Source organism: Hippoglossus hippoglossus, chromosome 12 (genome assembly GCF_009819705.1).
Source record: "Hippoglossus hippoglossus isolate fHipHip1 chromosome 12, fHipHip1.pri, whole genome shotgun sequence".
In the NCBI taxonomy this organism is placed as follows: domain Eukaryota; kingdom Metazoa; phylum Chordata; class Actinopteri; order Pleuronectiformes; family Pleuronectidae; genus Hippoglossus; species Hippoglossus hippoglossus.
In genome coordinates this window covers 1,528,628-1,556,441 of record NC_047162.1, presented here as the reverse complement: position 1 = coordinate 1,556,441, position 27,814 = coordinate 1,528,628, and the positions used below count along the sequence as shown (strand labels likewise).

At 40.5% G+C, this 27,814-nt stretch overlaps 1 protein-coding gene across 2 annotated transcripts; it reads right to left on the bottom strand.

Moving 5' to 3' along the window:
• Positions 1–8,939: 8,939 nt before the first annotated feature.
• On the bottom strand, positions 8,940–12,976 carry cetn3 (centrin 3). 2 transcript variants are annotated; one of them, XR_004615673.1, is made up of 6 exons: positions 12,842–12,976; positions 12,168–12,303; positions 11,166–11,280; positions 10,844–11,035; positions 9,553–9,702; positions 8,940–8,952 (listed from the first exon to the last, which is right to left on the bottom strand). XR_004615673.1 is itself a non-coding variant. In XM_034602881.1 (5 exons), exons 1-5 carry the CDS (start codon positions 12,856–12,858, stop codon positions 9,659–9,661), a joined length of 504 nt encoding a protein of 167 aa, XP_034458772.1. In that variant the 5' UTR covers positions 12,859–12,976; the 3' UTR covers positions 9,189–9,658. The 2 variants fall into 2 exon arrangements, 1 of the variants encoding a protein (XP_034458772.1); XM_034602881.1 differs by lacking the exon at positions 8,940–8,952 and having other exon boundaries at positions 9,189–9,702.
• Positions 12,977–27,814: the final 14,838 nt, after the last annotated feature.

Here is a 27,814-nt window from a genome sequence, read left to right as displayed (position 1 = left end):
CGTACACACTCATACTCTGTGACCTCCTGTGTCCGAGCTGGCAGAGTGCATGCCTGTGGAGGAGCCCGTTCACCTGTCGGTGTCACTCGCTGTATATTTAGCTCTGAGGTGTCAGTGATGCTGCTTGTGTGTGTGTGTGTGTGTTGGAATATGTGTGTGTTTGAGTGTATGCATGTGTATGTGGGAGAGAAAAATGTGTTGCTGACACTCAGGGCCTCTGTGGGCCTTGGTGTAAGAGCCCAGGATTACTGCTCCAAAGACCGTGGGCTCTACACATTACACAGAGAGAGAGAGAGAGAGAGATCAAACCTGTGAGCATGTCCTAGATATCAGCACACCGAGCATCTGCTTGGCTGAGGATTACCCTCAGCTGTCCACTCCTGTCAGCTCTGAGCAGAGGGACGAAAGGAGGCCGGCAGGCTGTGCTGACTTCGATGATGATCCATGAATCTATCAGATATCAGCACAGAAATATGCCTGAATCATTAAAAATTTATAAAAACAACACAAGCCGAATGGTTTCTAGACCAAAGATTAGTAAATAAGTCAAGAACTGATGGTCATCTTCACAGATGCTAGTCAGATTCAACCAATCTTAATAAAACTGTCTGTTATTTTGTGAAATACATCTGATGATAAATGAAATTCTCATATCTTTATATTTTTGATCAGTAGCCTATATTTCTTACTTCACGGCGCAATTCTGTCTCAAACCGAGCATGACATTTTGACGAAAAATTAAGGCTTGATTTACAGCAGAGAAGAAGTGAGTCTGCCACTACAACCAAAACAGGAAAGTGATAGCTCTTTTGTTTCGCCAGGTCCACCGAAAGAGCCCTCTTGTTGGAGGCTGAACAAAGGGAGTGACAGAAACAGATGTAAAACAAGAATGAACCTGATAGGGAGTCTGATAGGGATGGTAAAAAGTTTTCGATGTTTTACCAGCCCACCAATGCAGGATTTGTTTGTTAGTTCTACAGCCAATCAGACTATGGAGAGAGCTCCAGGACAGGAGAGGGTCCACATTTCTTCATCTTAAAACAATTGTGTTTTACTCTGCCTCACAGCACAGAGGTCAGAGTTTCTAATTCAAACTGGGGTTCTTACAGTGGTTTCCTACTCCAGTCAGTAGCTAGGCTGATAGCGGTAGCCATGTTGTGCTCGAGTCTTTGCAATAGCGGTGCCAATAGTAGTAGTACACTGACAATGAATAGACTGGCCTAAGATAAGGCCTAAGATATGTAGAGTAGAGCGCTTAAGATATACTGATAAATGTTGTTAACTTGTGCATTTGGCAATTTGTAATGTATCATTAAAACATTCACAGAAGTGTTTGTGAATATCTCATCTTTCAGTACAATCTGCACTCCAGCATTGAACATACATCAGTGTGATAACAATTACCTATATATTTTTGACTTATTTGTTTGGTCCATGTCCTATCTATTACCATGAAGGGTGCAGGATTTATAACCTGTATCGTAGCCAGCCACCAGGGGGCGATCGATACGCTTTGGCTTCACTTTTGGGGAGCACTGTTGTTACCCATCTTTATATATGGTCAGTGGTCCAGGCTACAATCATATAGTGGATTTTCTTCTTTTACTAACAGTAGCTTGCCAGGTACCTTCATGCTCCATACAGCAGGTCACAGAGTTTAGTGAGAACAGGGTGATGGGGTGGAAACAGTTGCAGTGTAAATGATAATTCCACCTGCAAATAAACTTTGTGCACGATTTCCTTCTTACAACACACAGAGATGCAGACAAGCATGAGGCCTTGAAGGAATGTGTAAAATGTTCTGGCGTGTTCACAGCTACGTGTTTTAATTTCCCCACCATTGGTTAGCAGCCATCCCTTACCTTTTCCTGGAAAAAAAAAACATGCTATTCCTTTACCCCTCCTCCCCCAAAATGAGGTGTTTAGACTCCTGTCCACCCCATTTAGACTTGAGGAGAGGGGGAGGAAATGAAAAGTGGTTGAAGTGTTTGTCCTTTACATTACGGCCTTCATGATTCATGGCAGATCTGTCAGGAAAATCATTCTACTTCTGGCCTGTTCAGAGACCGAAGCAAATCTTCAACCAGAATCTGTCTGACGCCTCAGTGCCCCCACATACTCATCACTGCCATTAACAGTTCCACTCATTGATTATAGCGGATCCTCTTTTAATGTCCCTTTGACTGAGGAGGAGTAATTCCCAAAGTGCAGGGCTTCCAACTACCACATATTTTAAGTTACAATCCAGTTTCCTCCAATCATTTTGGATTTCTTGAATCATGCTCTCTCATAGTATTAGCCCATAGACATTACATTGAGATAATGTCAAACACACTAAACTCTAAAGTTTGATGAATATAATATAAAACTTCTGTGGATAAAAGACTCATAATACAACCAAACAGTGTGTAACAAATATTTGGTGTCTTTTTTTTGTAGTCTCTTTCATGACAGTGGGGAACTTTTCATTTCAGTACCACAAGTGACCACTGGAACAAAGTGGCAGCATGCTTTCTTAATAATATGCACATTGCCAACTTGTGTTATCAGTCTGATAACATGCCAGGCAAGATACTGAACCCCAAATTGTCCCGTGTGCGTGTATAAATGGTATGAATGGTATGAATGATGTGTGATAGAGAAAGTGCTGCATGGACGCACTGTATGAATGTGTGTGTAAATGGGTGAATGGCAAAACTGTACTGTACTTTGAGTGGTCATCATGACTAGAAAAGCACCAATCACCATTCGGTGAGAAACTGGGTAGCCCCTGGACAGGATGCCAGTCCATTACAGCTGACTTACTCTACTGCTCATTCACATTTACAGTACACCACAGATTTATGGGCAATTTAAGGGTCTGATTAACCTGCATTTGTTTGGACTGTGAGAGGAAGCAGGAGTGAATGCCCAGGTGATGTGAACAGAAAGAAGACGTAAACTTCACACAGAACGGTAGGTTTGAACCCAGACCCCCTCCTGCTGTGAGTCAACAGTGCTCAGCGCTGCAATACTGTGCCACCATACATGTCTGATTTCTGAGTGTGTAAACGTATATACACAACGCAGCACCCTCAAAAATTCTTGTTTTGTGATCAGTCTTCTATTATTGTGCTACTACAGAACTCTTGTTAATCAGATAATCAGTTATCTGAGAAAAAGTGTTAAGTGTTTTAATTAGGGATACAGTGCTTACTGTTTCTTTCTTATTTGGTAAGTGTTCTGTTTTTGGGGCAGCAGAAAAGATGGCTTCTCATAGATGTTCATGAACTTTTCTCACGGTAAAAACTGTACATGAATGTGTCCCAGTTATCTGAAGACTCGACTCTGTAGATCCTGTAACTTCAGGGTGTCAGACCTGCAGTATTTACAGGTATGTGTGCGTGCATGTAATGTGTGCGTGTGTGCTCGTGGTTGCCTGTGTGCATCCTGTGTAGGCAGATAGTGTAGGAGGAGTTGGATGAGGTGTCGGAGCAACATAAATAAGCAATCACAGAAGCAATAAGCTCCGTCTGAAGAGAACCAGATGTGTGCGGAGAGGGATCCTGGAAATGTTATTGCTGGAAGCACAAAGTCTCTCAAACATCCTCTTTAAATTCTCTGCAAGCTCGACACTTTTCTTTTCACTCTTCTTCGTCTGATGGCCTATTACAGGGTGAAAACAGTGCCTCACAGTGCTTCCACTCCATCTCACAGGTCTCAGACTCAAAGTTTGTTAGTGAGACCGTTTTTTTTCATTGCAAAGACTACAGAGTCTGTGGGAAGGGTTCTGTTGTTTAGTTGAGCTTGAGGGAAGGTCTGCTACAGCGCGGTGCAGGCTGGGTGAAGTTGGGATGTCCGAGAGATAAAGTTACTGTGAAAGCCATGAGCATGTGTAAACTAATCCATCCTCACCCAACTGCCGGGCATAGTCCGCAATCCACAGCATGTCTTGAGGCATTCCCTCCTCACTTCTGTGTCTACTCCCCTCGTACAGCTCCTCCATGAGGGAATTCCAGAGTTTGCCATTTCTGCTACTGTGCACTTCATGTAATAATTTGTTACATAGAAATAATCACAAACAGCTACACTTTTGTTTTACACACACAACGAACAGAGTCATGTTTATCTGACATTATTGTTGGATGAACTAAACAAAACAATAATAGTAAATAGCATATACTATTAAAGCATATACACCCCCTTCCCCATCTCTCCTACTGTCAACAGAACTCCCCCACTGAAAGAGACACATCTACCATAACCTCTTTTTGGCCCTTTTGTCTCCCTGTTGTCATTGTCTACTTTTGTAACTTTTAACTGTAAATTTGAAAGACATTTACAGTCACATAAAGTGACTCTGGCTCAGAGGCCCCCTGACTTCTCAGCCCCTGGAACTGTGCCCTGCAGGCCAGTTCACTGATACATCTATGATATTGACTTACGTAGCTTTTACCATTCTTTATTGTTATATATCGTTCTGATCAACTTGTCAGACTCTGCTTTTAGTATATTTATTCCTTTACTGTAAATGTTGGATCTACAACTGTAGCATACTGTAATGTGAATTTTACAGTTTGATATGTTGAACAAGCATGGAGTCAATTAACACTTTTTATACTGATAATTTTATCTTTGAATTTTCTCCTTTGACTCTTTCTCTAATTTGAATATTCACTCTTCTTGTAATGATTGCTGATTGTTGATCAACAGCCATTTTAAAGCAGAATATGAAACCTACATTTCAAAGCACATACATTATTGTACAAAAATCTTTTAATATTTATTCTTCACTATTAATTTCTCTCTTTCTATATTGTTTGGTTATTAGTTAACTGATTAGTGCCAAGGTGGTGTTTTTGCTGCTTTTCGACTAATAATTTGCCATTTGCAATTGGCTTCAGTTACAAATTGCATTACAGCTTCACTGTAACTGGTCATTATTTCATCAGATTATTTTACGTCAATTAATTAAAGTAATTATCAAGTCCATAACAGAGACGTTAGAGAATGAGAGAGTGATTAACCACCTAATTTTTGTATCTATTATTGTCCTTAGACTCCGTAGAAGATGTATTAAAACAACAAATGTCAACTTTTAAGAAGCTGGAACTTTGACTAATTGCTACGATTTGTTTTCAAATTGAGTATAAGGTTAAGCTTGGATAACTGATTTATTGTGGGGTGGGGGTACTGTTTTAAGGGGACATAACATTAAGTCAAAAATATTGGAGAATGTTTTATGTCAATTGCGTCTTCATAAATCCTTCACTAGTTCATCGATTACAGCATAAGAGACCCGAAATTTAGCCTTAATGATTAATCAACATGAATATTTAGAATCGAATAAATTTCACATGTAAAAAAACATGATGAGATGCTTAAGATGCCAGTCATTTTACAATGAGGCTCCATTCATGGTGGCCAGGCAGGTTGAGGTCATTCTTTAGGGAAGAGTCAAAGGTCACGGCCCTCACCTGGACACTGGTGTCACATGTCCAGCAGACACGTGTCGTAAACACGGAGAATCACCTGAAACTTGTTTCTCGTCATCTACATACCTGAGCTGACGGGAATCAGATCAGCCAGTCACAGATAGAAGTGCAGCTTAATGCCAAACTAACTGTCCCAGATCTATCAAACCTAAACGGTACAGCAGCAGCACCCCCTCACCCCTCTACCCTACCCACGCTCCCATGTCCCCTTGTCTCAGTAAGGGTCAGAGGTTAAGTGTTGTCACATGGCCGGCATAGCTCACCTAATGACTGACAGGTGGGCACAAGAGCTGAATGACTCTGGCTATCAGACACTTGGGAGGTGCCCACTGTGCAAACATGAAAGCACGTAAAACTGTTATTCGGTTCATGCAAACCAGAGATGGAAGAAGCTCTTAGATCTTTGACTTAACGATATAGAATAAGACTATGATTCTTGTGTGCAGGAAATATTCTATAGTCAGTGGCTAAAAAGACTTTCAAACTTGTCATCAATGTCATCAAGTTAACATTTGCTTGAAAAAGAAAACAAAGATCTTAAGTTATAAACTTGTGACCTATTCATTAAACCATCATCATTTTAGTATATTTTGCTACCTTCCTTTTTCATTTTAAAGTTAGATTTTATTTGTTGTATTTTGGATCTAAATTCTGGACCAGCTATCAAATGAATGTCTTTCCATCTGTAATGTGGCGAAGCTAAACCATAAAGTGGCAGGAAAAGAAAATAGCACTCTACATATCAAGCTCTTACATACAAAATAAAGAACCTTTATAAATGGCAACTTGAAAATAAATGAACTATCCAACAGCATATATCATTTGATCATTCTATTATCAGTAAACTAGTCAGTGACTGTTTGGATAAGTGATAATCATTGAAGTAATATTTCATGTCAAAATATCAAACGTCTCAGGTGTTCAGCTTCAACAATGTGACGTTTTGATGCATGTCGTGAATTACAGTTCAGTTTGAACTGTTCGTCTGACGAAACCAAACATGGGAAGGGGCCACTTGGTGATGGGTGTTTGTCACTGTTTCTCAGAAGGAGAATTAAGATTAGTTTCAGTCCCACATAAAAAGTCAAAAACTACCACCTCAACCAACACCGGGGTTAAACGTTGCTTGGACATTAATACATAAGGAATAGCATCAGTCACTGCAGGGGCCAATTCTCTTTGCATTGAGCACTTTTACTTTTGGATACTTGAGGTACGTTTTCCTGATAGTACCTACATATACTGAATTTACTTGTGGTTGTTTTTTTAATAAAGGATCTGAATTCTTCCTCCACCACTCTATCTTAGTTTCTACAGTTTGGCAGAAATAATTCATCACGATCAGACAAAACACAAAAGTCAGAGTCTGGCTGTAACTGTGGCGCTGTGAAGCCATTTTGCTTCTCTCCTGGCAGCTGCAGGACATTTATTAATAGGATGTTGTTTCACAGTCTTGCCTGCACCGAATGTCGCAGTTGTAGTTGTGAGGAATAGTAAACAGTCAAATCTACACCAGTGTAGAAAACATCAGTAAATGTGCTCTCATCCTATTAACCCATCTAAATGTGGAACCTAGCTAACCTCTGCTATTACCCCTGACCAGAGAGCAATCAGACCCTGGCGAGCTTTGCCAGACTGGTGTATTTTTAGAAATCTCATCAACACACGATGATTAGCGGCAATTCAGAATGTGTATGTATGCAGTCATATAGTGGAAACCACAGGGGGGCGACTTTGAGGCTGTAACTGGGGAGGAACTGGGTTGGTTTATTTCTGGAGCGTGTGTTGCTCGGGTCCAGGCCGGGACCAACAGCTGAGCATGTGCCAGTGCAAGGGCAAGCCACGATGTCTGTCCCTGTAGTGATGGCCAGATGCAGGTTGTGATAATCAACATCGGTGCTGACCTTCAGTCTGAGCGCACATACTCAGTAACACAATCCCTGCAGTGTGTGTGTGTGTGTGTGTGTGTGTTTCTCAGCCCTTTATTACTGCTTAACTTTCATTTGTCTCCTTGAGAAACTGCAAAACTCTATTACACAGGAGAAAAACCACTGAGTCCTCTACTCTGTCATTGTGTGATTGGCTCAAGTTATTACCAAAGCAAATTGGGTTAGAAAACCGCAGTCCTCTTAATCATCTGAGCAGCAGACGGGGGCTGAGAAAGATCAAAAGTGAGGCTGGCCAATGTTTTTCATGTTTAACCAACTTGCGACTAGAGGCCTTCAACTAAATCAATATGTAAAGGTCTGTGGGGAGACAAATGACAGGGAGCGCAGCAGGATCCGCCTAAAGGGGTTTGTGGTCAGTCAATTATTTCGACACATACATCATCGCCACATGGGATTTCTCAGTGTTGCGCTCATGTATACTGTCGGGCTTTGGGTCCATTATGGTTTCAAACATCAGCTAGTCAAGTATCTCTTTTATCGTTTCATGTCGTCACATCGTTTGCCGTTGTGAATGTTTTGAATGTAACAGTACATATTAATTCGATGCACAGCTGCTCTTCCCTTCAGTGAGTCAGCCCAGGCTCTGGAAGTTAAGTACAAATATTTACAAAGTGTCTAACCCGCTGTGATTTGTGTGAGTGTAAATTACATGACGGTGCCTTAAAAGAGCGGAATATACAGCAAGTAGTACTGAAGCTGACGCTCCAATGAGCTGTTCAGTGTCGAGCTTCAATGAATGACTGGCTCTCTCTGGTGGTCAATTAAGGAACAGCTCAAAGGCTGTTTCAATTGAAGTCAATTCTGCAGGCAACCGTGTAAACCTGGACAAAACATAGAAAGTCGTCCTGAGACAAAATTAAAACTCAGTCTTGACACATACATTCATCTTCCATAGGACAAAATCCAAAATGAGCACGGACACAAAACAACCACAAAGGGACACAAAACAACCACAAAAAGACACTAAACAACCACAAAGAGATTAAAACAACAACAAAGAGACAAAACAATCAAAGTGACACATCAACCACAGGGACACAAAACAATCACAAAGAGACAAAAACAACTATGAAGAGACAAAACAACCACAAAGAGACACAACAATCAAAATGAGACACAAAACAACCACAAAAAGACACAAAACAGCCACAGAGTGACACAAAACAACCACAGAGACTAATACAACCACAGCGACACAAAAACAAACAATCACAGAGACTAAAACCACCACAGAGACACAACAAATCTACATAAGATATAATATAATGTAGAATTCATATGAAGATATGAAAAAGGGGACCATTGTCTCACAATATTTCCAGGGCTTTTGATATGTGGAGTTACAAATAAACATTTGCTGATAAGACTGAACTGACACACCACAGTCCAGCCACCTCTGGTCATACATGTGAGAAGCCAAGTCCCTATTGTTCAGGTCAGATCTTCATTGTTGTGGCTGCAGGCTATTGATTGTCATGTGAAGATAATTAAAGCTCCCTCATTCACAGACAGAGTAGCTACACACACACCTCTGTCCAGGCCTCTTCCCGTCTACAAATGTCCTTAGATTAAATTAGTATGTGATGAAGCTGATGTGTGAACTGAATGAAGTGACTGAAATGACTTTCAATCGTTTCTTAACTTCATTTATACACTGTGTTATTGGGTTTTTGTGTTTTGTGGACTTGCTACCCAACTACTTAAATATCGAGGAGAGTAGTTGTTGTTGGAAACAAACTGAAAATCATAGATAAAGGAAAAAGACCTGCTGGTAAACCATTTTATTTTGTACAAAATAAATAGCACATTCAAATATATTTGTTATGTAAACTGCACATACAACCAGTCAGAAATGGTCAGCTACAGTATGAAACCTGTGTTACAGAATACACAGCACATCCGTTTCTGAACGCAATGAATCTAATCCATAAAAAAAAAAAGGTTTGGTCTTATTTGATTAAAAACAGAAACATGTAAAAGTCAAAAACACTTGAAGCAAAGGTGAAAAACAGACCAGCATGATATCAACAGCTTTTAACAACAGCCTAAGCGTCATCTGCCTCGAGCCGTGCAGTCGATGTTCAACTTGTCAGACAATCAACCTATGAGTCCATATCGACACTTCATACTCACACACACACATGTTCAGTCACGTCGTTTCACTCAGATTGGAAAACCAGTCCAACACAACGCCCCCCCAGCTTCACTCTGACACCTTCAGACACAGTCTCCTCATCAGGAGTCTCCAGTCATGATGGACAGAAACTCCTCCTGGTTTACTGGATGACAGAAAGACAGAGAGAGAAGGTTTAGGCAGAAAATGACTTTGCACATTAATACTCAGTGAGAACAAATTCCGAGGAAGAGTCGGAGATTGTCTTGACAGTTAACCTGCACATGAGTGAGAATAAAACAGTGAAAACTGAGTAAGTCTAATAAATTGCCCTATTCAGTCTGACCAACACACTAAACCTTAAGATGCTGAGTTTGCTTTCAGGTGAGAACAAATGAATTCTGTCAATCAAGAATCAATTAATTGGTTATTGTTTCAGCTCCACTGTCATATCAAAGGTGAAGCAGCACCAGTTTACAGGCTCAGGATCGTACTCACCCTCATTTGAGCCCACAGTCCGCACACTACACATAATACACAATCCAAAACAATTCCTCTCAAATAAAAATGTAAAATCAAATGTATTATGACATTAAATGTGGATTACAATGTTTTTTAATGTTTCCAGCAGGAAGAGCTGTATGCACATTGTAGTTCCAACAAGTATAACCGCCACATAGCAATTTATTGGTTTATTGACTTAGTGCTGTGTGTCTGCCCCCTACTGGCTGTCTGGGGTGTGGCACATCTACAGATGACTCGCCTTCTCTCTGCAGGAGGCTCAACTGTGAACTGACTTTAAATCTGTGTTGATATTTGTCTGTATTAGATTTTAGAGGTGAAAAAACTGTAAAAGCTCAAATCTGTCTGAATAGTAGGCATGACAACCTGTTTGTTTTATTAAAGCAAATAAGTGTGGTTGTATTTTGAGAAGGTGCTGTTGAGGCCGTGGTGTGGTGAACTGCTGCTGTTACACCCAGTGATTGATAATTCACCAACCTTAAACAGTAAAGAATCACATCTGTATCATTTGTACTGTTTGCACCATTTAGCCTGATGTTTGCTGGAAATATGATTGAAGCCTTGAGTCTTTTTACCGGTACACGGGGCAAAAATAAATCTGTTTTCAGAAGGGACCTATCACATCTTTCTGCATCATTGATCCCTAGAATTTAACAGACATGTCGCCTGTCCACGTATCTACCTCACTTTATTATAATTCAATACAGTGTGTTTGAGAATGGCTAAAGGCTCCCCATATATTTAGGTGTTGGTTTCTTTTAGTGAAAACAGTCGCACTCGCTTACTCTCTCCATCTCCGTCTGTGTCAAACTCATCAATCATGCTGCGCAGCTCCTCATCACTGATGTTCTCCCCGAGTTCTCTTGCCACACGCCTCAGGTTCCTCAGACTGATCTTTCCTGATTCGTCATCATCAAATAACTTGAAGGCTTTCACGATCTCCTCCTTTGGGTCTCGCTCCAGGATGCGATCAGTCACTGCGGAAAGAGGTGTTCAGGGTTTACTGAAGCACAGAGACATGTGTTCAAACTGCGCGTCATGATTCATCTCACTCGCTTTCTACTGTGTCTGTCTGTAGAGTTCCATTTGAGGTGAAAGCCAACTTACCTACTTCATTGAAATCCTCAAAGGTGATTTTTCCGTTTCCCTCTCTGTCATAGTCTTTAAGAATCTTCAGAACGTCCACCTTCTTCACCTCGAAGCCGAGTGCACGCATTGCCACCTGTTAGGAATTGTCATAAACATTATGTGGCAAAACGTAAGTATTAGGACATTTCTTAATTCATTGATTATTCACAATGGATACATTGACACCCCCTTTATCCATGACTCAATGTTTCTTAGCTAGGCTGAGCATTTACAAAATTTCTCAAACCAACATTGTGAGTTGAAGAAGAATCTAAACATCTCAAGAGCCATAAACCTTCGCTATGTACGGCCCATGAATAACTTTGTTAGGTTTTATACAATCTAAGGCAATAAAGTTTTGAGGCAGTTTTACCACATTTCTCAGCAAAAGCAGCAATATTTGATAATAATACTAAAACAAAGTCACACTGGTGTGACCCTGGGAGTTACAGGGTTTACCAACGTATTACCAACCTCAGCCCTGACTATCTAAACTGCTGTCTGGAGGGAGAAACAGGAGGGTTACCACATATTCTAAAACATCCTGCAGGTGGAGTGCGCTAACCAGAGCCATAAAGTCCTCATTCAAGTCTATTCTATGTAGATGATGATGATCCAGAGATGTGAGAACAAATTGCTTTAGATGATCTTTTCAATTTCAGTAAACGGATACTTAAAAAGCATCTTAACCTATGAATATGATAAATCATTTTAATTAGCGTTATTCATGATTGTCTGTTGTTTGGTACAAATAATTAATCAAATGTGTACTGTGGTTTGGTTTCATTACTTATTTTTGAGGGAAATTAATCATGATAACAGTTTGAGCCAATATTGAGTTCAAAGTCTATGTTTTCGAATGCACTGATATACAGGGTTGACATTTAATGGCACTCCGTGCATCTGAATGTATCACACTCAATAGTTAGTACAGCAGATGTCTGTCGTCTATAAAATAACTAGCGGTCCTTGGCTGCTAACCTTGAGTTCGTGGTAATCAATTTCTTTGTCTTTGTCGGTGTCAAACAACTCGAACGCTTCTTTGATTTCATGTTTCTGGTCTTCGGTGAGCTCTCTCCTCTTCCGACGTTTGGCTTTGTCTGCAGCAAGGTCAGCTCTAAAAATATAAACGTCCAGTGTTATAGAGCAGTACAGTAAAGTACAAATTCTGTGAGACAGTCTGGAGTTATACTTATAATTCAACCATCATAACCACATCGAAACAGCTCTAGACCAAGAACCACTAACTCTCATTTGTGTCCCTGTGTCCCCGGGTCACACAGGTAACCATTATCTAACGAAATCAGAGGAACAATGCTGGAAATCACTTCAAACCATTAACTGAGGTTCCTTTAGCAATCAGTGTAAAGAACGCAATACAAAACGAGAAATGGTTTGTAAGGACTGCAGCAGAAATCCCTGCAGAGCATTTACTGTAAGAGGAAAGGGAACCATGGAGTTTCACAGCAGCCATGAGACTCACAACAGCGGGACTTAGTGAACAGAAGTAAACAACAGCAGCTCGTTTCACGGAGGAGTTTTCAAACAGCCAGACGAGCTAACGCTAGCTAACACAGAGGAGGGAGCCTTGTTAGGGCATTAAACTGAGCCGCGGTGGAGGAATGAAGACAGAGCACGGGAGACAGGCTGTTTACCTGAGAGACAAGCTCATGTTCTGTGAGGGTGAAGATGTTTGAAAGGTTCAAATCAAACGTTGCTCCCGCTGAACACGACGGAGAGGACAACACTACAATCCGTTTATCCCCGCCTTCACACTAGCCTCCTATTGGTCGGTGGTTGCCAAGCAGCAGCAAAGCGTTGTCGGATTGGTTTAGGTCTAAGCCATTCATTTTTTTCCCTTTACTGAACTTTATTGAAAGTCAACCACATTGAACAAAGACAAACCTGCTCTGTTGTAGATATAGAGTCTATATTATAGGCCCTATATCTACGGCTGTGGCTGAAGGGTAGAGCGGTCGTCCTCCAACCTGAAGGTCGGCAGTTCAATCCCCAGTCTTCCCCATCTGCATGCCGAAGTGTCCTTGGGCAAGATGCTGAACCCTGAATTGCCCCTCATAGAACAACAAAGTGCTGTTTATAGATGCACTGTATGAATGTGTGTGTGTGTGTGAATGGGTGAATGTAAAACTGTACTGTAAAGAGCTTTGAGTGGTCATCAAGACCATATGGTCTATATCTATAGACTGTATCTAAACTTGTAGATATAGACCATATAGACTGTATATAAACTTAGATATATACCATATAGACTGTACATAAACTTGCAGATATACACCATATAGAATGTATATAAACTTGTAGATATAGACTGTATATAAACTTAGCTATAGAACATATAGACTGTATATAAACTTGTAGCTATAGACCATATAGACTGTATATAAACTTGTAGATATAGACTGTATATAAACTTAGCTATAGAACATATAGACTGTATATAAACTTGTAGCTATAGACCATATAGACTGTATATAAACTTGCAGATGCAGATCATATAGGCTGTATTTAAACTTGTAGATATATATCATATAGACTGTATATAAACTTGTAGATATGGACCATATAGACTGTATATAAAGTTAGATATAGAACATATAGACTGTATATAAACTTGCAGATATATACCATTTAGACTGTATATAAACTTGGAGATATACTGTAGACCATTATAGATCTACCTAGTAATCACACAAGCATGAACTGTGCCCATTCTAAACAGGCATGTTTAGTTCTGCACTAGTTTAATTTAAATTGTAAAAAACAAAGTCAAAAGGGTGCTACAATGTTTGGGGCTTGTGACATGATGTTCACAAAAAATGTCAAACTTTGCTGTTAAATACCACCTTTTGTATGTATGCACCATGCACGTGTGTATCTGAATGTGTGATCAGTTATGTGATGTTTATCATTACACCCCCCATTGTTAAGTAAAGTTAAGTTTAATTATTATTATGATTGTTAATTAGATTTCTTCTAAACTGTTGCTGCTTTACAAACATGCTTTTACCAAGAAAAGTTAAGGCTATGTGATACTGTATTTGCGTGGCCATTATCGCTTTAGATCACAGCCTCCAACATACAAGTCCAACATACACAACATAATGAACTAGCACTTTATATACCAATATGTGCAGGTATGCAAAATCTTAAAAACTGCTTTTACTGTAGTTATATTTTAACTACTGGGCACATAGTCTATCTTTACATGGTATGTGTATGAACTGCTGACAATAATCTGGACATTTGGGATGAAACCATGAAAGAATCACTGTACTCATTATGAAAATACTATTATATTTATTTTACAAGGTACAGTATGGTCATAAAACTTCACAAAAATCTGCACATTTCAGGGAAGACAGTGTAGTTATCATTCAGCTACTGGGTACCTGTTATTAGGGACGTTAATGTAGTTGCATGATCTTATGGTGTTGTATTGGAAGAATTTTGTGTTGATCTAAGCACAGATTTTGAATTTGAGGAATGGGATTAAGCATTTCTGCTACTAATACGTTGTTAATGTTATGTATAATGTTAGTGTAGTAACATGTATTTAAAAGTAACAGTTTTATGCCTGCAGAGTAGCTTGTAAGCTACAATGTACTGTTGAGACAGGGTACCTATTAACTCATGATGATACACAGGTCTGAGTGCATTACGCAAGAGAAACCACTGAGAAAGTCCTGTTTCTCCATAACTGTGGTTGCAGCAACAACAACAACAACAACAACAACAACAACAATAATAATAATAATGAAGTTGCTTTGTCACTCACCTATTCAATCACTTATATATCACCAAATGTAGAATTTAAACATTTCATATACATTAAAACTGCTTAGACAGTACATTTATAACCAGCGTTGTAACAGTTCCTCTGAATCAAGACTCTGGTATCACTGACATCTGCTGGTCATTGTTGAGCATTGCAATTGATGTGCCAACCAAATTGTCAGGTGAAATATCAACCTCCTGACCCCGGCTCTTGTTATCCAGATAGCTACAGTGCCCAGTCAGACTGCAGAGAGATAAAGGCACCAGACACACACTTCAGACACCTCATGGTTTATTCAGGTAGAACTGAGTGAAACATCCCATCATCTTTCCTCCATGTTCTTCACTTGAAGCATGTTCACCCTGGACTCCCACTTCTTTGTATTACTTTCCTAAACTACAAGCATAGCTAGAGCAAACCATCGCATGTGCATCTTATTTAAAAAACGGTATTAAAGCAACACTCTTTACACTAGTTCATTTGCTACCTTTATGTGTTTCAAGGTTCCATATGTTTGCAATCTGGAAGATCTGGCAACACAGTATACATCAGGGACATATTCATGGAGGCATTCTGAACAAAACTAGGAGGAGCAGAGTGTTTCTGGGAGTAGTCGTAAGCTCTCCACTAATATGTCTGCAGTGGTACAAAGCACAGTGGCCTCTTGTGCTGCCTGTCAGGAGGCAGGAGATGGGGGTAGGGCATCAAAGAACCAAGGATAGAAATTCTGAAACTGGCATGGTTTTGGTCACGTTCATATATATATATATATATATACATACTAATATATATTTATATATATATACAAATATATATATATTTATATCAAGACAAGAACCTGAGGCTGTACACTGAGCGAAAGGAGGTATATTTTATTTTATATATATATATATAACTATATATATATATACTAGTGAGTATCAAAGCCACCATCCAGGATGAGGCAACGGAAATCCAGGACTACATCAGGAAGATGGCCCCAAGTGACGAGCTGCTAAGTGAATACCTTAGACAGTAGAAACCCAATGTTGACGAGGAGGAGGAGGAAGAGGAACAATCATGGAAGGACAAGCCACAGACAAACAGAGGAAGTGGCTGATATCAGGAGGACCTACCAGTGGCTGGAAAAGGCTGGTCTGACAGACAGCACAGAAGCACTTATCGTGGCAGCACAATAACAGGCCCTAAGCACAAGATCCATGGAGGCCAGGGTCTACCACAGCAGACAATAGCCAAGGTCTGTTTAGTGGAAATGCAACAGTGTTGAGCCTTTCAGTCTCCACTATATTGGCTGGTGCTAGCTGGTTAGCATGCTAACTTCAGTGCTAGCAAAGAAATGATGGACTGGTTTCTGAGCCACATCATTGGTGACCTGTGTACACAGGAAGGGGGCAGCAGTCGTCCCAACATGAATGAGGAAACCAACATGAAATGTTGTTTTTGTGCCAAAAACGAAATATTAATTATTATCTCAAGAAGTAAACCAAGCTCCAGTCATCTGGTCACAGCTCTGGAATTTATGAAATCTTCAAATGGTTTTACACTGAAACTGCAGGAACTCTCACGTTGAGAATCAGTTACAGCTGATAGAGAAGCAGTCTCATGGTTTGAAGTCAGGGAGCTGGATCTTCTTCTTTTTTTAATGCTAATATTGTGCTTGGAAGTCTAACCCATGCTGTCAGTAGCCCCATCACTGCTGCTAACTGCTGTTTCTCACTGAATTATGTGTCATGCTTGCTGCCAGTCATCTATCAAAGGTTGTGTGCGAAAAAAGCCCAAGATGCTGCGCTGCACCTTCGATTGTGAAAGACAAACAAACTGATTCTAATGGCATTTTATCAATGAGTTAACAAGAATTAAGAAAACAATGTGATATCTACATCTCGGCGTGTAAAGGAATGCACTTTGATGCTGATAGACTGATAAGTACACAGCTGTTAATGTTGGCTAGGTAGCAATTCCAAAAAGTAATACAACACCTTTAATAATTCATTGTTCTGAGCAATCAGAAATATTCCTAAAATCAACTTTGTGAATTTTGACTTATTCCTCTCTTTCCTCTTCCCATCATGTAATAAGTCATGAGTAAACGTATGGTAGACAGGCGTTTCTGAGAAACACTTCGCAGTTATCCACCTTATCCACAAACAAATTCAGCCTGTTCAAAGGCTTTCATCCCTTGTTGACCCCTGACATCCTTTTCACCACTATCATGTATTTCCCACAGAGTTCTCAGCAGCAGTGACAGTCCTGTGTAAAGTAGATGCCGCCGGGTCTCTGCTTATCTCACAGTGCATCTTCTGTCTCACATGTGCGTAGTGAGATAGATGGTGGGAGAAAAGTTTTATCTCACCTCAGGACAAAACTATTGTCTGTGACTCGTTTTCTCCCACCACATTTCCTCACTGTGTTCCGTAAATTCCCAAGATCAATGGATGTAAATATTATCACATGGTGAGAATCGTGACCTGATTCCTTGACAGGCACAGACCATATGCAAAATGCAATAATGGATAAAGTATTCAGGTCCTATACTTAGGTCAAAGTACCAAAGCAGTAACCTCAACACACACAGTTACCAGTAACAGCACGTAGTAGGGAAATGTCAATGTAGTGGAACTACTCGAGAGACATATGAAACATTAAGTTTTTTTTGTCAGACGTCAAGAGCCAATGATTTAATAATGTGATATTAATGTGATATTTTAAACCCACCCTAGGTATTTTATTTAATCTTAATCTGAAAAGATATAAATGAATGCAACTGTGACAAAAATATAGTTGAAAAAAAGGGCACTATTTCTTTCCTAACTGCAGTAGCAGAAGGTAGAAATACTCAATTACAAGTAGCCTACAACTGGCTAAACGACAAATTTATCTGCAGATATTTGATACAGTGTTCAACCATAGTGAGCCGTAAAAGAGGAGTTTGGTTTAAATGTCCTGAAGCAAACTGCTGGGTGTGACACCAACAATATTCTCTTTCTTTATCAACACAAGATCAGATAAAATGGCCTGCAAAAAATAAAGGACAAACATATTTGACTAATTTTGAATGGTCTTTGTCCATGCAGGTTGTCTTTGACATTTCTTGCTAACATAATTACTGTTTTTACAATAAGGGAATTTAAAAGTGCTTAAAAAGTCTATAAAACAGAACCAAAAACATTCAGCATTGAATGTAAAGTCTTTTACAACATAGGAGAAGATGGAGAATATCACAAATTAAGCAATTTTTTTTATTACATTACATTACATTTAGCTTTTATCCAACGACTTACAAAAAGTGCCTTCAACCATGAGGGTGCAAACCCAGAACAATAAGAATCAAGAAATCATAAAAAAAATTGTAGCTAAAGTGCTACATTGAAATTGTATTAACTTAACATTTTTTTTTATTCAAGGTATAGTCGGAAGGGATGTGTTTTTAGTTTGCAGCGGAAGATGTGTAGACTTTCTGCTGTCCTGATATCGTTGGGGAGCTCATTCCACCATTTAGGAGCCAGGACAGCAAACAGTCGTGATTTTGTTGAGTGTTTAGCTCGCAGTGAGGGAGCAACAAGCCGATTGGCTGATGCAGAGCTGAGTGGACGGGCTGGGGTGTAAGGTTTGACCATGTCCCGGATGTAGACTGAACCCGATCCGTTCGCAGCACGGTACGCAAGTCCTAATGTTTTGAAACTGATGCGGGCAGCCACTGGTAACCAGTGAAGGAAGCGGAGTAGTGTGAGTGAATTTAGGTAGGTTGAAGACCAGTCGAGCTGCTGCATTCTGGATGAGCTGCAGAGATCGGATGGCACTAGCAGGTAGACCTGCCAGGAGGGAGTTACAATAGTCTAGGCGTGAGATGACCAGAGCCTGGACCAGAACCTGCGCTGCCTTCTGAGTGAGAAGGGGACGTATTCTCCTGATGTTGTGCAGCATGAATCTACAGGAATGGGTTGTTGCAGTAATGTTGGCAGTAAGGGAGAGTTGACTATCGAGTGTCTCACCCAGGTTTCTAGCAGTCTGGGTGGGGGCTTACACGGAGTTGTCAAAGGTAATAGTCAGATCGTGGGTGGGAGAGCCTTTCCCTGGAAGGAAAAGTAGTTCAGTCTTATCAAGGTTAATTTTCAGGTGGTGTGCAGACATCCACTGAGAGATGTCAGTCAGACAGGCAGAGATTCGTGCTGCTACCTGTGTTTCAGATTGGGGAAAAGAGAGGATTAGTTGGGTGTCATCAGCATAGATATGGTAGGAAGAGCCATGTGAGTAAAATGTGTTGCTGTTGTGGTGCTAAAAGACCACTGTGAACAACATGAACTGGAAAAAATGTATATAATGAATGACAAATCAAGATATATACAATATGTATGCATCAACATTGTGAACATTGTCAAGTTCAAGGGGGCAAATTAGCAGGGCAACATGAGAATTGTGAAAAAGGATAACCAGATTAGAGATCATATCTGAACAAGACGTCGTGGCAATCATCCAATACTTGTTGAGATGCTTCACAAAAAGATAAAATGTCAACCTCATGGTGGCACTAAAGCAAAAGTAGGGGGATCACCAAAGTCAGAAGGAATCCTCCATGGGAACAATGAATATTGATACATGTCAGGGACCAAGCAGGAAGACCAGAGAGCCACAGATATTTTCTTTGAACAACCAGTCTTTTAATCTGGGTTCCATTAACAAAAATGCCAAAAACATAAATTTCACAACCAGTAAAAAAAAGGTCAATTAATCAAAACTAGCCTCCAGTAACAGCTGGAGACCAGTTAACAGCCTAAAGGAAACTGCCCCTCAACTGATACAGGGGAACATATATGGTGGCTGGTCAAGCCACTCAAAACAACAAAGGGGGATAGACTTAGACATCCTAACATTGAAAACAAACTACAGCCACCACATAACACTCCAGTATAAGACCATATAATATTAACTAAGGGAAATTAATTAAATATAAATAGCAAACAATAATCAAAGATAAACAACTAACAATCGAAATAAGGAAATAATGTCCCTCCCCATGATTACACGAGACATGGTGCAGTCCAATTAGTGCTCAACGCCATTTAAGGTTGTCTGCTGCAGCTGGGCCTGCTTTGGATGAATGGCCAGATGACTCCAGCAGCAACCCCCAGGAACTGGTAACTCAAAGAAACTTGATTATTTATCAGAGAAGAAAAGATTTAATAAATAAAAGTATGTTGTATGAAACCAAAATGTGTCCAGTTATTTAATAAATGAAGTGTGCAAAAAGAAACAAACTCAGCAAATTAGGAATCAAGAGAGGTTACCACCATGTTACCGAGTTTCAGTGTGTGTGGTTGCTGGTGCGGCCATCACAATACAGTTTCATAGTTGTACATCTTATAGCGTAGGAGATATTTCAGTCTGGATGTGACACTGCCATTCTCAGAACATGGGAGGGATTCCCAAACACGATTGACCCTTAAAATAAATACATTTTCATAAAATGTTTGTGCAGTAAGACATGGCTGGTTCAACCTAAACTATTGGATATTAAACAGACATGTGAGGTCAAAGAAATAAGCAGACTCACTGCTGCTGTCCTGTGTTTGAACTCCAGCTCTCCTGTCTGCCGTGTTGCCATCTCTCAGACAGAGGTTGTGTTTCATTCCTCCTCTCTCCTGCCAGAGTGGTCTTGAAGTTAGTTCTTGTTGCGGAGGTGAACACGGGGAGGGGGCATGATGACCGAAGTGTGTGTTTACCTTATCCAGAATCAGCAGGCTGCACAGAGGCAGCTTTTTAAATAAGCCACATGTGAGCATGCTGCTAGAACAGAACAGTCGACATTCAGTCTGTGTGTGTGTGTGTGTGTGTGTGTGTGTTTCCGGTCCTGTTTGAGGTGGGCTGTTTGAGTCGGAGGGGGCAGGGTGAAATGAGGTACAGGCCTGGCCTCAGAAAGCAGCTTCTGTTTTTACCTTGACAGAGTTTGATTCATTCTTTTCAGGAAAACTCCATTGAGTTAGTATTGTGCTGTTAACATTGCCTGATTCATTATGGACAGCTTAAGACGACTATAACAAACCCAACCACTTGCAGGATCCTGAAAAATAAAGTCCATACTATAAGCTGGTGGTTTTATTCTTCACCCCAGACAAGACAACTGAACAGGAAACATCAAGCCAATGTTGTTGTTGCATTGAAGTGAGTTTCAACATCAGACATAAACTGTTGGCCTGTGGCATGGGTGGTAGAGCAGATTGGTTGTTGCTCCGTGGGCTGATCATTCAATCCGAAAATTCCCCTGAACCCAGGTGGCCTCCAGAAGTAGTACTGATCCAAAGTGGCGGCCTTTCACAGGCCAAAAGACATCAACATAAACTCAGTGTTCACAGTCAATAAGAAATCACTACAGGGAAGTGTACTTTGAATTTTTCTGGGCTTACTGTATCCATAATATCGATTTACATGACATTCATCTAAGCTGTAAAAGATGCTGGTCTTGTGAAAACTTGCAGTTATAGTAGAAGTATAACCTGTGGGTCAAAGTCACCGAAACCTTTTAGTGTGTTTGAACAGATTTGACTGGTGGTGCTATACCTGCAGTTTTTGGTCCAGATGACCACTAAAAGTGAAGTTATGGCTTACTAAATTAATTTAGATACAGTAGGAGCCTGGTTTGTTATTCTAATATAATTACTGTACTTGGGGGCACTGCCAAGATGGTAGCCAAGTGGCAAGGTCCCCGGAGGGGCTCTATGTTAGAACGCCTCCGGAGTTCCTCTAACCAGATGTGAGAACAGAGCAGGAGATCCTCTGCAGGATTCACCCTCAGCAAGTCGGTGTGTGGGAGGTTTTTAACATGCAACAGACGCAAAAATGAATTTAAGAGAGAAAACAAATATCTCAGGATGAAAAAGTGGTGCCATACACGTAGAAGACATTGACTGTTGGAGACATTTTATTTAATGAGCATGTTTTGGCTGTAGCTGACGGGCTGAGACTAATACCAGCCAATGACGTGGAAGAAATTGAAATTACAAACATCTGTGGCAAATAGAGTTGGTTTCAACAGAGAATTATCAGATGTTGAGGAATGGAGAAATGTTAACAACAGCGCGAACCCAGCAGATCATGCATCCCGTGGCCTGACAGCAGGATGCGTTCACCAAATGTAAAGACTGGATCAACGGTCCTCAGTAACTCTTAGTATCAGAGGAGCAGTGGCCCAAACCTCCTGAACGTCTTGAATCTCTTCGCCATGAAGATCCTGAGGTTAGAAAAGTTAAGGTGACAGTCAACATCATCCAGACAGCCACCTTAGATGCTATTACAGCTCTACTACATCACTATTCCACCTGGACCTGGAAGTTAAGAAGAGCAGTAGCCTGGATGTTTGCTGTCAAAGACTTGTTGATAAAGCTGAGCAGGGAGCGTAGGGATGTGTGTCACAACGTACAAGCACAAGAGAAGGACTCAGATAAACGTTGATAGAATGTGAAATGACAAAGTTTAAAGAATCTCCATATAATAAAGCCATGGAGGGCAGGAGTGGATGAACCCGGTTAAAAAGTAACCGCCCGCACGGGACGCTCTGAAAGAAAGCGAACGAATCCGCGGTCGGTAGTTTTTACAGAAACAATTATCATAAGCTGCAGTCCACTACCTACTCGGAAGCAACCAGTAGACAGACACAGTCAGAGAGCAGCTGGTGAACGAAGAGGAGTTTTTAGCAGCGAAAGGTGGTGGAGACCAAAAACAGATACAAAAGAGAGAGAATACTGGACTTAGATTCATCAGATGAACACAAACATCATTCCACATGAATCTTTATGTTGCTCTGTAACTCCAGGATATGGAAATAACAAACTAATAACAAGGTCACCCTCAACATATCCTCATGTTGTGAATAAACCTGCACTTGTGGGCTTGAATTTAAGAGCTTGTTACTGTGACAACAGCTCCACATGAATTTTAACTGAGCTCAGAAGAACTAATATCCAGGTTTGTGTCAAATCCTCAAAATTCATATTTAAAATAATTTAGGTGAGGCCAAGGCTTTAAAAAGAGAAACTGAATTTGCTTTGCATTTGTTAATAAATAATACAAGAGTAAAATGCAAGGTGTTAACAGTACTAAATGCTTCATTACCACTGACTCCTAAAAAACATGAACTGTGAAGGGTCCTTACTACATGTAATTAAAGTTGCTGGGGTGGGGCAGCATGTGAAAGTCTCAGTGTTAGACATGTGTGTGTGTTCATGTCATTAAACCAAATTCTCCTGAACCCCACCCTGTGCTTACAAAGACCCCCTGTCCACACTCTGCACATGTGGGTTTGTTCACTTAAAGCTGCAGTAGTACTCTTACTCTGGCAGATTCTATCATGAGATAAGGCCTACCCTCATGAATGGAAATGGGTTAGACAATGTAATCCTCAGTACGTCTAATATCATGATAACCAGTGAACTACCACCTTACTACCTGAGTCATTTGTGACACTCCATCACAATGTATAAAGGAGAACACAGAAGGTGAAATAGTCGTTCAGTGGAAACCGGATATAGTGATCACGGATATAGTGATCAACCGTTTCTATGGATCAAAAAGCTTTTGACAGAATCGTTCCTATACAATGCTGCTTAAGTAATTCGGTTATAGTGATCAAGTAGTCTGCTTACAGTGATCATTTTGGGGTGAGCAGTGGAGTCAGTGCACAATGTGATATTGCCCTTATCTTAAAAAACGCCTTTACTTTCCCTCAAATTCTGGGATTATCATACAGAACCTATGCAATTTGGCTATAGTAATCAACTGATTATAGTGATCAATTTGGCCCCGGACAAACATGATCACTAAAAACATTTTCCACTGTAGTGCAAATACAACCAAACCTACTGAAGACATTTGGAACATAGCCATTGATGTGGGTGGAGCGCATCTCAGTGGGTTCTGAGGGCACATAAAACTTAAAAGTTTGCATATTCTCTTTGAGAGTGTATCTTAGAGTCTCCCTGTGCAAAAAGTCTGCTCCATAAAGAAAAGATCTTCCCAATTTGGTTTTGAAGAACTTGACTGGCCTGAACAGAGCTCCAACTCAAAGTGATGCAACACCTCTAGGACGAACTGTTGAAACAGTTGTAACTTGAACTACAACAAAACAGTAGAGCTACTAAAAAATGTAACTTATTTTGACATTGTTTACCTGTCTTGCTCAAAATATTATCTCTTTTGCACAAGGTTTAAAAATAACAAACAATTCAGGACCTGGGCGGCTCCATAATTTAACAGTCTGAAATGGGCAATTTCACTTTGGATTCCACTGACAAGAATGGAGGGTGTGACAGGCCCGGGTTGAGAATTTGGGTGAAAGCCTGAAAGCCGAAGAGTGGAGGCTGTTTGAGCTTCACAATAATGAATTTGGAATGTCCAGCTACCTCATATGGCTGCAATATTTTACATTCCACAAACTGTTGGCTATTTAATATTTGAAAAATATGGGTGACTTAATTAAAATGGACAGTGTAGACAGGTTTGTTATTCTGCTAGTCTTAGCTGCTTTTCCTCTATCACACGAGCACTCCTACTCTGACCAAAGCTCATTAAGTTGATGACAAGATTTACTCTCTCCTACAAACCTCTTCTTCAGTCATTACAGCTGGCAGCCTTACTGCTGACCTTTTCAACTCTTTATCACTTTAACCTTTTGCTGGGAAAGCTCAATGACCGCACCAGTAGTGCAGTTTATGGTGCAGCTTTAGCAAAGTGAGCAGGAGCCGTGCATGTGGCTTGTTTGGCTTCACAGCCCAGAAACAGCACCATGGGCTCCACTGTAAAAAGGGACAATTCACAGAAAGTTACAGCATCACAGCGGAAAAAATCTTGTTTTTTATCAGTAATCAGTATATCCATGAAATGATCACACTTATTCAGGGTGATTGTTCTTCATGACATTACGCGCAACACTTGCTGATCTCTGGAAGAGAAGCTCTGCTGTGAAAACAGTGCAGGATAATGCATGCGTGGAAGTCAGACTTCATATCGGGATGTTTTTGTTCAGACTCAGTTTGATGGACGCCACCTGCTGGGAGAGCTCCTGCTAACAAGCTCATTTGCAGTGTAAGTCGGGCCACTAACACGATGCCAGCAAAGCAAACATAGCACAGTGAACCAGTTTGCTAACTGCACCACTGTATCACAGTTAGCAGTGCATTTTGACTTTATGATGCCAAATGCACATACTGACTTGATTATAACTCTACAATAATATGTCAACAAATCAACATAATGCAACACCAAGGCGTCCCTAATGCTGAAATACATCTGCTAAGTGGCTAAGGCAGAAGAGCAAGTCGTCCACAAAGCCATCCTTGGCCAAGACCCCCAAATTGCCCCTGAAGTACTGTATGTAGTGCAGAACCATACAATTATGAAAACATTGAGCCAACAGATATTAAAACTCTCTGTAGAGCTGAGGTCTGCTCTCTGGCTCATTGCTACACCTGACTCTGTTCAGTCATTTAATCCAAAATATAAAAATATCGATCAGCACAGCTTTAAGATCAGATCATGTGTTTTGTCTATTTCTTTCCTTATTTTGCAGGTTTCTTTTGATACAAGTACATTTCATGGTGGAAGGTAATGTGTTGCTTGCCATTGAAAGACTGTGGGTAGTGTTATAAAACCAGCCACATGGTATGAGTTAGATCAAAGCAGCCATTAAGTTTATATGTAAAGAAAAACAGCCAAGACACAATGAACAATCAGTAAATGGTGCACACCCCACAAATGCCACGTGTGCAACAATATCGCGCACACACCTCTGTCCTCAGACCTCCAACTACTACATTCAACCAACACTTAGGAAGACACTGAATTTGAGAACCAAGGTTAATGAAAAACATTTTAACTGCATGTTCATTTTAAAATACTGACAAAGTCTCCAGGAAAATTGAGAGATTAATCACGTAATTGGTAATCTCAATCCAATGTAATGTTCCGTCTTTTATAATTTGTTTTAGTAATGTCCTCAGTAACCCTGAGAGGCTGTTAGCTTTAAGACTAAACTGTTTGACATTTGGCGCCGTGCCTCCACAGTCTTGATCAAACTGTCCCTGTAATGGTCTTTTACCCCAAAAACAACAGATGTGCTGGATTAAGACACAGTAAAGAGGGGGGGAAAGGTAGGTATAATGGGAATGTACCATATTAATCAGATGAGGTGATGCCAAGAGAGAGATAAGAGGATAGATGGGGAGAGAGGAATGGATGAATGTAGGGGGAATGTGATAATGAGTGTAATTAATTCTTGGGTGAGTGTGTTGTGAAACATTCTCCACAGCATGTGGTTTGTCTGAGAGGAGACCAACCCAACACCCGGGAACTGTTCCTAATTAGGCGTTAGACTGACTGCACAGACGTCGACTCAAGAAGAGCTTCCTCTGGGACACGTCCCATTCAGCTATCAGTTTCTTACAGCCGTGTTTTTACAAACTGTCGCATGTGAGGTATGTGACATGAATGGGACATGTGTATACAGGTGTTTCGAAAAACAACAGGAAGTTATATTGAAGTTTGGCAGCTGATTGGATCTGCATATCATCAACATGGTCAGCGGTTGGCGCCGCAGCAGCTATGGAAGTGTTTCCGTTTCGAAACTTGATATATCTTGATGTACGTTGTTTCCCATTGCTTGTTTGGAACTGATGATTAAAACATAATGCAATAAAGTTCAATATACACACTAAGCGACTAAACACTGAGGTGCATGAATCATGTGACTGGTCACTTTCAGGAAACAGACCGAAACATCAGGTGTTTGTGGAGCGATGCGGAGACTGGAACATTCCATACATTAAAACATGAAAGAAACTGAATGTTTCCATCATTCTCTCCACAACTGTGTCCCAATTCAGATGCCGCCTCTGTCAGAGGGTGCTTTAGAAGACGGATTGTCAACAGCGAGGGACTAGACCGTCCCACTTCCAAGTCTCACAGACCACACATGAGTCCTTCAGTCCCCGGGCTACAAAGGATCCAACAGGTGAAATCTTCTGAGGCCATCCTACCCCAGGATTCATCACTCACAAAGCGTTTTTTTCAAAAGAGAATGACAGAAAGTGATGAGAACAAAATGTCAGAATTTAACTGTAGGTATGAGGCCAACTCTCACTTAGGTTTGGTTGTCACGAAGACCGCGTCCTGGTTCATTTTATCTCCAACAAGGAGTTTATGTTGTCACCTCTGTCCGTTTGTTTGTTGTAGGATACACAAAAACCACTGAACGCCTTTCTATGAAACTGAGTGGAAGGATGTGGTGTGGGTCAGGAAAGAATTCATTGCTGTGGTTCTAAATAAGGGGGTGGATGCAGGATTTCTTATTTCAGTTCCTTTAAATTGCAAGTTTTTCAACATTTTCACTGATTTCCCACAGAATAATTCATGGATATTGATCAAGCTGATATCTATGTGAAATTTGGTGGAACTTGATTGAATTTAAGGGGACTGTAGTTTATAGTCTGGCCGGGACTCCCTCATGTGTTTGCACACTCTTCTGAAATGATAAGGTAACCAGATGTCTGCCGTAAGCTTTCCGTGGAAATATTTTTGAAAGAGTTTAAGATGAAGATGCAAAGTGTGCACTCTGTGGACGAATGTGCGGGAGAACACTGAATTCATACCTTATACAAAACTTGAAAAACAGACAGAGATTTGAGCAATGTGCCAAATTTATATTCAGCAGTATTATATCTGAGAGCAGCTCTCATCTGCTTGTTCCTCCACAGCTGCACTAAAGTCCAACCGCATGTGAAGTTTTTGTTCTGTTCATTTCAATGTATTTTTATTTTTTAAACGTAATTATTTATTTATCTTAAAA